The sequence below is a fragment of the Lutjanus erythropterus genome, chromosome 8 (genome assembly GCF_056507025.1).
Source record: "Lutjanus erythropterus isolate fLutEry1 chromosome 8, fLutEry1.hap2, whole genome shotgun sequence".
NCBI lineage: Eukaryota > Metazoa > Chordata > Actinopteri > Lutjaniformes > Lutjanidae > Lutjanus > Lutjanus erythropterus.
Genome location: NC_139324.1, coordinates 5,034,295 through 5,046,845, shown reverse-complemented (window position 1 = coordinate 5,046,845; position 12,551 = coordinate 5,034,295). Strand labels below are relative to the sequence as shown.

Below are 12,551 nucleotides of genomic sequence, written 5' to 3'. Positions count from 1 at the left end.
CTGAAAAATGTGAAAAAGGACAGGATGGACGGCCGTGAATGATTCATGTTTTACAAAGTGGTGGATATCCGATGGTGAACAGGGTGGATCAAGGAAAAAATGGTATTAAAGGAACAGTTCACCCCAAAATCAAAAATAATTTGGGTCACTTAGATTTGTCTTTGTTTTATTTTAGTCAGATTTAGTCTGAGTTTTAGTCACAATTTCAGTCTCTAATTTTAACCATGTCTTAGTCAAAATCTTTTTTGGTAACTTTAAATTGTTCAATTTATTCAAAACTGTGTATTCATTATTCTGAAATAATGTTCTTCATCAATCAGCAAATTACATCTGATTGTTGCATCTATCCTCAGCTGGTGTTATAATGCTCCCCAGCAGTGGGGCAGGTTGTAACAAGAACTCCTTGTTGACCTTGTTGTGAGTTTCCTGTAGGAACTACTTTTTTTTACCATTAGAAAGAAAGTCCATTAGATTCTAGAGTAGCTTCAGCAGATTCTACTGCAGAAAGGAAGTAGTTTGTACATGAAAGTGCTCACAACAAGGTCCGGGGATTATCTTGAGTCATGATTTTTGAAAAAGAGAGACTGGTTTTGAATTTTTCAAATGTATTCTTTTGGTGCTTTGAAAACCACAAGCCAAGTGCAATTTAGTCCCATTATATTGGACATCTCCAACTGATATCTGCAAAAGTCTGCAAATGCACCAGAACAACCAGTACAGATCGAGGGAAAATATCTACACCTACCCTTTAAAACCATTCAGCAGAGACATGCTGCTTTACTTCCTCATGTTAAATAGAAAGTGTATTTGTACTGTTTTCCAGAAGGGGACTTTATTATGCAGCAATCAACAGTATTTCTTGGGGATACTTCAACATTTGGCATTCTGCTGTGTTGTTCGAGAGGCAGAAAAAAGACAAAACAAAGTAAAGACTAGCTGGGGACATGTAATTTATTTATATTACAGTTTGTAAGAATGAGACTCCTGGGTAGGCACATATGTCAGCGAGCTGGTTTTTGCCACAATGGGGGGAAAAAAAACAGTGAGTGAGATGGCTGTATTTAGGTGTCTGTAGATGCCACCATCAGAACCTGTTTGGCAGCTGTTGGCGACTTTACTGTTAGTGCACTCATAAATAACAACATTAATAAGCTGGCAGGTTTCGGTGCCAGTGTTTTGACAGTGTATCATCGGTGCAATATTACACAACTCACTCGCTCAAGGTTATTTTTGTGTATGCATCAAATTCTGCCTTTGATACAGTAATAACGAAGGTTTGGATTAACTTTGACAAACTGAATATAGCAGGTTCCACTGACAAACCTATCCCAGAAAATATCACACAAAATAAGGCAGTCCTTCCAAGATTTTGCAGGCTTTCTGGGGGGCTTGTTGCAGCCTAAAATGGCCAATTTTAAAATAGCTTTTCTAAAAAATTGTGGTGCATGCACATAATGTTTTAGGTGTTTTTTGCAAGAAAAATGCAGGAAACTTTGAAAAAGAATTTTTTTTAGTGAAATTAATAAAAAAGTTGGCTTGTTGGGGAGTATTTCACAAAGGAGCACATCTTTTTGAATCTCAAACTCAAAAAAAAGTACAAAATTATAAAATATAAGAAGTGCACAGATCATTGATGATAACGGTGACTGGACAAAATTCACAGAGATTGGTTGAAAGCACACGCATTGTTGCGATCACAACATCACAACTTCCTGGAGGGACTTTTGAGTTCCTTACATGTTCCAGGTGATATATGGCGAATGGAATTGGAACAACAGGTTGTAACACTGTGAAGTGGGGATCATTCAACTGAAAGACCAAAATCCTCTCTGTCTCTACACACCAACAACTTCAACTTGTAGCTGAAGTTAATTGCACACTTTCAACTTGTGAAAAGCTGAAACAGGGCTGAACAGTTAATCTGAATTCTAGGGAAACTGTAACATGGTCTACTGCAATTTTGAAATTGCAGGATGTGTTAAAGGCAAAATGTGTGTCAAAACAACATTTTAAATGAAAGATTAGCTGACACATAATGCAGATTAAAAAAACATTTTTGTTTTTTGCAGATCCCCACAAAAAAAATCACACCATAATTAAATTTTCCCAATGAAAACGATGAATAAATAAAAATCATAATTTCCTCTAATATCACAAATCATATTGCAATTTCAATGTCAGCCACAATAATTGCAGTAAGATATTTTTTCAAAATTGTTCAGCCCAAGGCTGAATAGAATTAAAAACCATTCCTGCGAGGAAACAGCGAGGAAAATGGTGATAATTTTGATTCATGTATCAAGGTAAACACTTCAAGAGTATGAAGGGAAAGGACTGGGGAGCTTGTCAGTCTATCACAATGCTAGCAAGGGCTGGGCAATAAATCAACAGTGATATGTATCAGCAAAAGACTTTTCATCAATGGCAATAAAAAAATGGTTCAATAAAATGTTCAAAAGTTTCATTTAAATGAAAGCAGCCTGTCATATCTCTTGATAAAGACGCATGCTATGAGTGACAGCCAATCATTTAACAGGTGTGTCGTTCAGCTGCACCATCGATGTGTGACACAGCACCGGAAGCAGCGTGGAGAGAGAAAAAGAATGATCAGAAGGTGAGGAAACAGTTAATAAAAAAGGTCAGTTCACCAGTATGGCAGCTTTTTGGGAGGTTTTAAAATAAGATAAGATAAGATATTCCTTTATTAGTCCCACACCGGGGAAATTTATGAGCCTATTAAGTCTTTTTTTTTCTCTTGGTCTTTAACTAAGATAGGCTATTAAAAATTATCAATAATTATTGATATTGGCTGAAATAAAACATTTGGTATTGCCATGCCCCTTTGAGCAGACACACTTACTGTAGACAAAGAAACAAACCATACTCAAAAATAAATCACAGTACTAGTAAGCAACATCTGAAATATTGGAGTATATAGATTATTAGAATTTTATTATAGTCATTGCAGATTGATCAGGCTACTTTTAATTGCTGATAAAGTTGGGGGGAAGCATGGAGAATAATACACTTGCGTTAAGTGCAGATTCTAAGTAACCTAACAGAAACTTAAAACGTCAGCTGCTTCAAAACAAACAGTTGCAGTAATTCTGCTGATGAAGGGGGTTTATGCATGTGGCTTGCATTTTGAGATTTTATAGACCTTTGATTGTCTGAATTATGTTACAGAAATACTTGTTTGACAAAGGGACAAAGTGTTTCCCCTTGTTATCTGTGAACACATCTTTGGCCTGTGTGGTATTGGCCTTGCTGTCACTGTCTGCTTGATATTCTCTGTGCCTCAACAGTTTTTTTTTCTTTGTTAGAAAATTCACAAAAATGTGGGCAGATTCAACAGCAGGCAGGAAGCAAACATTACTTGTATTTCATAAGCCAACATCACTTGTTTGGAGATCATTGGTTACTGTAGATTATTCAAGTGGAATGCCTGCCATAAATGTCTTAACATGGATCTACACTGAGTGGTCTGTAATTTGATGCGCTGAATTAGAGAGGAATCCTGTTTCACACATGCACAATGAATGTAAAGCACGGGTCCAGAACATACATACAATCATAAGAGGTATCACAGTTCAGTGCATTTTAACTGAGAAACTGAGTGCTTTTTCAAAGGGAAAGTTCACCCCAAAAATCAAAAACACTTATTTTCCCCCTGGCCTGTAGTGCCATTTATCCATATAGATTTCTTTGGTGTGAGTTGCAGAATTCATCCAGTATAATTTGACTGAATGACACTTGGCTTGTGGTGCTCAAAGCAACAAAAAAATAATACATCTGAAAAATTCAAAAACCAGCGTCTCTTCTCAAAAATCATGACCTGGTTACTCAAGATAATTCACAAGCCTTGTTGTTGTTTTTTTGCACTTTGAGCCCTGCAGGACTAGTGCTATCTAGTTCCATTATACCGGAGTGATGGCAGACATCTCTATCACCGACAGAGGAAAAACATGTATTTTTGATTTTCATTTGTCCCTTTAAATAAGAAAACAAACAAACAAACTTACAATCTAAACCAATCAAAAATGTGACACTACAACAATCCTTATTATACTGTAATACACTAATCATAATCATGTCTCAAACTGTTTTGACTTTTTATACTCAATGTGAACTGGAAAATAGCATTTACACGAATTAATGTAATAACATGGTTTTACAAGTAAGCTTTAATGATTCTGTAAAGCAGTAAAATTGTGTGTTCTGAGTTTGTAACACCACAGAAACATGTTCCATATTTAAATGATTAAAAAAGACACTAAGTATATAAAATTAGGTCTCAAAATCAGGAACAAATGAGCAGTTTTTTCTGCTTTGAAATGCTGCTCCGATGTCTCAGCGTCACTAGTACGACCTGAAACATGGACACTCCATCTAGCAGCTTTATATGTCCAGAAATGTTTGAGCCACCAGAGCCAGAGGACGGTGACAGGATGGTATTTTTTTTTTCTTCTGTGTCTGGTTGTTGGAACTGAAGTGAGCTGAAGTGAACTGCTGGGCTGATTTGGACTGAGAGAGTCACTGAAGGTACGTTAGTAACTGAACATTATTGAGGGGAAGGTGACGGTGTGTGTGGTCGTGTGTCGGTTCGTGGGGCTTATATGGTGTTGGGGGACAATGAGTCTGACATGTCACAGAGCCATGTTTCAGGTTCGCCCAAAAAACCCTGAACACAGAAATCGTGAACAACAGTCTTATCTCCACAATTCAGTACTTCATAGTCCTCAGTATTTTCATGTTTTCAGCAGCTATTTTCTAACATGTCTGATGTGTTTAGAAGACTTTTTTTTTTTACACTGACTTTAATTACCTGGAGTCACAACAGCATAGAGGCTTGAAGAAGAGGAAGCCACCAACAGCCAAAGAGCACATGATAATGGGACTTAATCTGACAGGAATTTCGCACATATGGATGCACACACAAACACAAACAACCATCTCCCTCTATACAATGACCCTATAATGCTGCAAAATCCCTTATCACCCTGAGCAAACGCACACACACACACATGCACACACACACAATATTGCAGTGAGTCACACTTCCTGTGTGACCATATATGGAGGCAGCTTCCTCTAGAGCACAGTTGCCAGGGTGACAGGGAGAAGTAGGGATACACGAACACAGACAAGAAAGACTTGCTAGAAGACTTGCTGATTGCAGGCTGATTCATCCTGCTCTTGGAGCAAAGACAGGATTCACAGACATTAAGCAAATCAGAGTCGTGGAGATGGACAAATACTCCTACACACACACACACTTCAAAACACACTTATCACCAGGCTTGGAGAGTAATGGATTACATGTAACAGGATTACAGAATTAGGAAAAAATGGGTAACTGTATTCCATTACAGTTACAGAAAAGAACAATTTAATTTTAAATGACATTATAAACACCTATATACATAAATGCATGTATGGTACCTTGTTGATGATGTGCTGCTGCTGCTGCTGTTGGAACTGCTGTTTGTGTTTCTCCAGGAACTGCTGGTGCTGCTGCTGGACCACCAGCTGCTGCAGGGCCTGGGCCTGGCCGCACTGCTGCTGGGGCAGAGGGGCCGACTGGGTTCTTCCCAAGGGACGGTGGCCCCGCGCAAGTTTGGAGACAGAGGGTGACGGCAGTGGGAGGCCACCAAGTCCAACTGTGGTAAACACAGAGCGGTGACAGGAGAATGTTATTAGCATTTTTGTCGTAGGATGGGTCTTATTTCTGTAGATTTGTACATCACTGCTTTTGCTTATGAGCAGGCTTGGAGAGTAACAGATTACATGTTACACAATTATATAATCTGGATAGAAAAAAAGTAACTGTATCACATTACAGTTACGGATAAAAAAAGACATTATCAGATTACAAATACATTTAGTAAAAATGGGGATTATTAGTTGGATTACAATGTAAAAAAAAAGAATGAAATACTACAATGCACAATGCTTCACTGGGTGGAAATTTTGTCATTTTTCTTTTTATAAATCAATCAATAAATTGCACACAACAAAGAAGGGAACAGCTGGACAAAATAGAGAGTCTAACAACGAACATAAAACACACAGACACACTCCTCTCTGACAGTAAACTGAATTTCTTTGAGTGGACAAAACAAGACATTTGAGGATGTTGTCTCTGAATTGTCATCATAGAGTATGAATTCTTGAGTTATAGTCAAAAACATGTTTTGTTTAGTCACAGCTACCTTGACTCTGAAGTATGTTTGACCCAAATTTGAAGGAATGCTGTCACAGCATTCTTGTGATATTGCATTCACAAGAATGGGACAGAGGGAAGGATGAAATGATGGATGGACAGACGGACGAACGAACAGATGGACCTACAACCCATCAATATAATGCAGCACAGGCACGAAGAATGAAAATGAGAAAAATGAAGAAGACAAACATGAAGAGGAAGAAGACAAAGAAGATGAAGGGAAAAAGAGGCAGAAGAGGAAGAAGAAAACGAAAGTGGGACAAGGATGGAGAAGACAAAGAAGAGAAAAAAAATTAAGAAAAAAGAGGCAGAAGAAAAAGAAGAACACAGAAGAAGACAAAGAAGGTGAAGAGAAAAAAGAGACAGAAGAAGAATAAAAGAGAAAGTGAAAGAAGACAAAGACAAGGAAGAAGAGGAAGACAGCAGCTAACTGACAGCTGAGACATAAAGAGAGTAAACACTGACCCATTGGATTGTGGCCCTGCTCCAGCAGCACCATGTGTTGGAGGAGGGGGTTGTGACCAGCCGTGCCCCCTCCGGCCCCCTCCCGGTCCAGAGCTGAAGATGCCAAGTAGGAGGGCAGGTGGGCAGTGGGCAGGAACGGAGGGGTCAGAGGAATGCCCTGCTGTAACGCAGGCAGCGCCAGACGACTCTCACCATCTTGGTGTCCTGACACCACCTACGGAGAGAGAGAGAGAGGGAGATTGAGACACAAGCACAGAGAAGACAGACAGATAGAGAGGCAGATGGACAGAGACAGAGACAGGTCAAATGAGACAGAACAGGAGTGAGAGGGAGAAAGAGAATCAGAGAGAGAGAAAGAGAGAGAGAGAGAGACATGGAAGACATCTTCATGCCAAAAATCATTGATAAGAGCTTTCCCTTTTTTAATTTTTCTATGCACAAGTGGAAACCCAGTTTAGACTTGGCATCCTCTGTGTGCACAGATGAGCTTGAAAGATAACAAGTGAATGATTGTTGATTTTAATGAACCCATTATTATTCTCTGTAGTAAACTAACCAGGCTGAGAGCGCTGGCAGTTTATTTCCACGTAATCCACCAGCATCCATTAGAGAGGCAAGGGTACACGCTGTGTGCATCAGGGTTGGAAGGGTTATTTCATAAATGTACTGACACTTTAATTACCTGTTAAAGAATGTAATCAGTAGTGTAATCCAAGTATCACAATATTAAAGCAATGTAAGTTGATGACTTTCCATTACTTTTGGTATACCTCAATATAAAATATGGTGAAATTGTTGAGGCCAAATATAGTTTTTAGGGCTGCAATTATTGATTATTTTCATCATCGATTAATCTGTAATTATTTTCTCAATTAATCGATTAGTTGTATGATCCATGAAATGTCAGAAAACGGTGAAAAATGCCAGGCAGTGTTTCCCATGATGTCCTCAAATGTCTTGAAGAAACAGAATTTTTTCTTTAAAAATGACTAAAAATGATCAAATCAAATACCAAAATAGATGCAGATTAATTTCGATTAATAATACAGTTAATCCAGCTACTCCTTCCTTTGTTGTGCGCAACTGATTAATTGATTTAAAGACAAAAAATGGCAAAAATTTCCACCCAGTGAAGCATTTTTCTTCACTACATGCCATGATAAAGAGTTAGCATCTATTTTAACTGTAACTGTAATGGAATACAGTTACCTTTTTCTGTATCCAGATTACGTAAACCCATCACATGTATTCTGTTACTCCCTGAGCCTGATTAAGCCTGATTATATCCTTTGGCGTAATTAGTGATGTTGTATCATTATAATGTTGACTGTACTCACAGTGTTAGCGGGGCCTGTGGCTGGCAGTCCCAGGGTGATGTTGGGCAGAGAAGGGGAGGTGTAGAGAGAGAGCTGGCTAACCGAACCTTCCCTTGCAGCCAACCTCTGAAGCAGGGAGGCCTGAACACACACGACATTAGAGTAAATACTCACAGAGTTTAGACACAAAGTGTTACAAACTGTACTTTGCATTTTTTTTCACAAACACTCACACAGCTTGAGCCAACAAAATAAATTAAAATAGATAAACATTATCCTGCTGGAGTACTTAGTACAGGCATTTTGTGAGAAAAAAGGGGTCAACCGCACACAAATTGCAACATAAACAAACTCAACAGATTTTGTGTCCTCAAAGCAGTCTTAAGGGGATAATTCACCAAAAAATGAAAATTCAGTCTTTATCGACTCACCCTCATGCCGACTGAAAGTTGGGTTTAGTTTTTTAGTCCACAAAGACTTTTGATCTATTATTAATAAAACATTTATGAGACTAGAACAGTTGTAAAGACTTCTGTTGCAGTTTGTGTGGGGTCATATCATATAATTCCTGTACTACCTCTGGCTCCTTGTCTGCTTCGCACAGATGCACAGACACACAGACGCACAGACGCACAGACACCAAAACACCAGTCATACACATGCGGATGGTGGCGGCCATGTTGGTTACCTCTCCTGGGCTGCTGGAGATGGTGACCCCGTTCTCGCTGGGGATGTTACTGGAGCTGTTGTTGGGCGAGCTGGGACCTGAGCCTGGTGCACTGTTGCATGCAGACTCTAGAACACGCACAACACAGAAATGAGATTTTTCTAACGGTCAGTCACCTTTCTGAGATGAAATATTAAACTATTATTCCTTGAATTTGTTCTGTTATAGCCCTTCTGGAATGTCTTCATATAATAGTATGTACAATATGAATTTGTTTTTTACATCCAAAACCCAACTACGATAAGTTAAGTTAATGACAATGCTGTCTAAATTTATTTATAAGATACATCTTGAAAAGATAAGCCATCAAAAATCACGTTGCTAGGCAAAATTCAATTCTTGATATTATATGGGGATATTAGGGTTGTATTTGTCATTTTATTTTGTTAATTTAAAGGCTTGCTCAATGATGTATTCTCATTCAGTGGCACAGGACACACCCACTGAAGATGAGTAAGAGGAAAGCCTATAGAGTCAGAATATTTTCACAAGTAATGCAGTGAATTATGGATTTACTTCAGCCAAAACAGGGTTGGTTAATATTGGAATAGTGGAAAGACAAACCAAGACAGTTTTGCTGAATTTTATTTAGTTTTCCAGTCTAGTTTTAACTAAGTGTGTTTCACAAAGACCTAATAAGGCGTCTTAGCTCAGTAAAAAGGAGAAATTCAGATTCAGAAAGTGTATTTTTCTGTTTAGGAAAATGGGTTTTAGAATATTTCCTTTCTTGACACTTTGTGAGTTTGTTTTGTTTACTGGACGGAGCAAACTTGGCGTAGGGCAGGGAGTGTCACATACACACATACACAAATACATTGGCAATCGGCGGATACGATACGATATACTTCATTGTCGCCATAGGGAAATTTGTTTTGGACTCAAATGCTGCACACAACATGATGGCCAGTTGGAACATCTTTACACACCGCCCAACCTCAGGGTTTGTTTAAATCTTTTTAACTTGTCTACTGGCAAAGTTGTCAGGGTGCTTTGAAACTGCCCCTACTTGGGGCATCAAAACACCTTGGGTGCATCAGTATGGGAGGCAAACTTGAAAGGACAGCAGAGGAGATACCTGCACACCAATTTAACTGGGCTAGAAAGGGGCTTTCTGTCCCACCTAAATTGGTGTGTTGGCATCTCCTCTGCTGTCCTTTCAGAATCAGAACCTGCACATCTTTATCATGATACCAAACAAACAGTGAGGGAGAGCTCACCAGCCACGTCTAGGGACCTCTTCTTAGCAGTAGTGATGGGACCATCTTTCCTTCGGAGCAGAGGGCTGCTGCGGCGCTCGGTCACCTTCTGCTTAAGCCGGGAACGAAGCTTCAGGTTGGGCTCCGAGGCTGACGAGACACAGAAAGGAACAGGGACATGATGGAGGATTTCCTAAAAAAAAATCACTCTAAAGTAACACAAAAGATTTAAGATAGTCTTTTATACTTGATGAAACATTACTGGAGAAAAAAAGTGTTTTTAATATATGATTTAGTCATCAAATGTGTGTCCAATTTTACAACTAAGTAGATAGAGCTAAGCAATGGCAGGGTTAAGTGTTTGATTTCCAACTGGGCCACCCAATCTAAAAATATTAATGTGTTACACCCAAAATTAGCCCCATGAATGTGAAAATGACAGATTCTCTCTAAACGGTTGCTCTGGCACTCAGATTTGTGGTAGATTGCTGGGCCGCACAAGTGGGAGCTTGTTCACGGGCATGTAGTGGGGCTAATGAGCTCGTCCCTATAGGCTACACTGTATGTGTTGGCTGACAGATTCAGGAGCGGAGGTTAGCCATCATCATGTGACAGTGGGAAGCACTGCGACAAGAGGGGAAGCAGCCAACTGGCAGCTTTTCTTGACCCCACGCTTAATGATGCTGCCTCCACGCTCGGCTAATGAACACTGCTTGTTTGTAGACACTTTCAATTCCAAAAAAAGTGCCAGTGTGTGTCTTTGTGTTGGTTTGTATGGGTATGTGTGCGCCCGCTTCTATATTTCTTGAGGCTCTACAAACAGATGTACCCCTCTTCTGGATTCGCAGCAGAACCGTGCTGCTGAGCGTCAACGCGAAAGGCCTGAAGGAGAAGAGTCGAGCATTCAGTGTGTTCTGGGAATCCCGTCAGGGCCGAGGATAGGGCCTGACCTTTTCTGGCCAACTGTGCTTTGGTGTCTCTCTAACAGACAACCCAGACACGGGCAGCTTTATTCCCTCCTGCGCTGGCTTCCTTCCGTTCAATTAGCTGAAGCTGGATGCTTGACCAACGGTTGACCCTATGCTCGTCCCACGACCTTGTATCAAACACACTACACTGCGTTCATTAGCCTGAGAGAAAGAGCTGGGACTTTTTGGTACAGCCAAATGGAAGCAACTGATTCTTCTTTGTGTGCTGTAGGGACATATTAAAGCATTATTAAAGCATCTGAAGACTTGCATGTGTGATATCAATATTTAGTTCCTCATTAAGCATCCATGAAGATCTGAGTGAAAATAAACCTTCATAACTATTAGAAAACCTGTTTCAAAAACAGCTCATTTTGCTGTTTCAAGAGATGACGTTTGATTGATAGCTGCCTCAAACGTCCCACCTAAACAAAGGACCACTTGAAAAAAATTAAGTGTATGCTTATTTTAGAATGAGGAACTGAAGCTGCCATCTCTGCTCTCTTTACAGCCACCAGAGTTCATGGACACAGGACACAGGAGTTTGTGTTTGTTAGTAAGTTTGTGTTACTGTTACTGACTTTTGTTTGACTGCGGTGTTTTAACATGTTTGTTCAGGTCCAAACTAATGTTACTTGCTGCGGATCGAGGCAGCAGAGAAGCGGCAACTCCCGCGTCCTGTGAAGGAAAAATTTTTTTCAATGGAGTTTTGTGGGTCTGATGGTGGCTTTAGTTCGCTGTCCAAAGTCTGTCTAAAAGCAAAGTTAAGCATGGAAAATGTACTAAATATAGCATACACTTAAACTGATATTGATGTTGGCTAAGTTAAAACTGTTTGTGTTGAAGGAGTGATATAATGGCTTCAACTCCCTGTTGTTGAATTGTTTTAATGTTCATGGCAACTGATATTGATTTTTTATGATTGGTTTGTGGAATTAATTGCACAATAAACATGCGCACAAACACGCCCACTTCAAACCAATACAAGAGACTGGACAAAGACGTAAATGACTGATGGATCTAATCTGATTTCTAATACTTTTTATGTGTTTATTATTATGAACATAAGACCCTAAATTGCATGGTAAGAAGACTATAGTGGATTTTGGTTTACAGAAACTTTAAAAGTCTTATTGAGGGTCATTGCAAACTCTTGCCTTGCTTCCCGTAGACTTGACTGCCAATCAAGGTAGAATGAAGCTACACAAAGTTTTAATGTACATCAGAAAGGTACAGGCACTCTGTACACCTCTTGGTCAGTGGGGTTAAGATGACCTATTGTGAATCTATAATGTCTAAGTACTTTTTCAAATGCACTTTCAATTTTAAGGGGAACATGCTGCTGAACTTATGAAACTCAATTATTTAGAAAAGAGCTTCTTCTAAGTGGAGGGCACTCTTCCAAAGTCTTTGTTAAGAGGGATGGGGTGGGTCAGGATAAAATGCTGTGCATTAGCCGAGCTGGAGGAGAAGAAAAAGAGTATGAGAGAAGGAGCGCAGCGCAATTCAATTTCAGTCTACTGCACAGGGAATTGTAGTAGTTTGACATTTTGACATTACCACAATTATTGCCACAATTATTATAATATGATATTTAAAAAACTATAATTGAAAATCAGACTCCCTCTATTATTTTCTGATGTGACGAAGAAC

The 12,551-nt window shown here is 39.4% G+C and overlaps 1 protein-coding gene across 2 annotated transcripts in view; it reads right to left on the bottom strand.

The window, feature by feature from the left end:
* Window positions 1-12,551, bottom strand: part of hdac4 (histone deacetylase 4) — a 204,797-nt gene that overhangs the window by 60,481 nt on the left and 131,765 nt on the right. For both annotated transcript variants that reach the window (XM_084724281.1, XM_084724282.1), the window contains 5 exons: window positions 9,952-10,080; window positions 8,696-8,802; window positions 8,029-8,148; window positions 6,692-6,905; window positions 5,443-5,660 (listed from right to left, as the gene is read on the bottom strand). In XM_084724281.1, coding sequence (XP_084580407.1) covers window positions 5,443-5,660; window positions 6,692-6,905; window positions 8,029-8,148; window positions 8,696-8,802; window positions 9,952-10,080 — 788 coding nt within the window. The remainder of the gene's footprint in view (window positions 1-5,442; window positions 5,661-6,691; window positions 6,906-8,028; window positions 8,149-8,695; window positions 8,803-9,951; window positions 10,081-12,551) is intronic.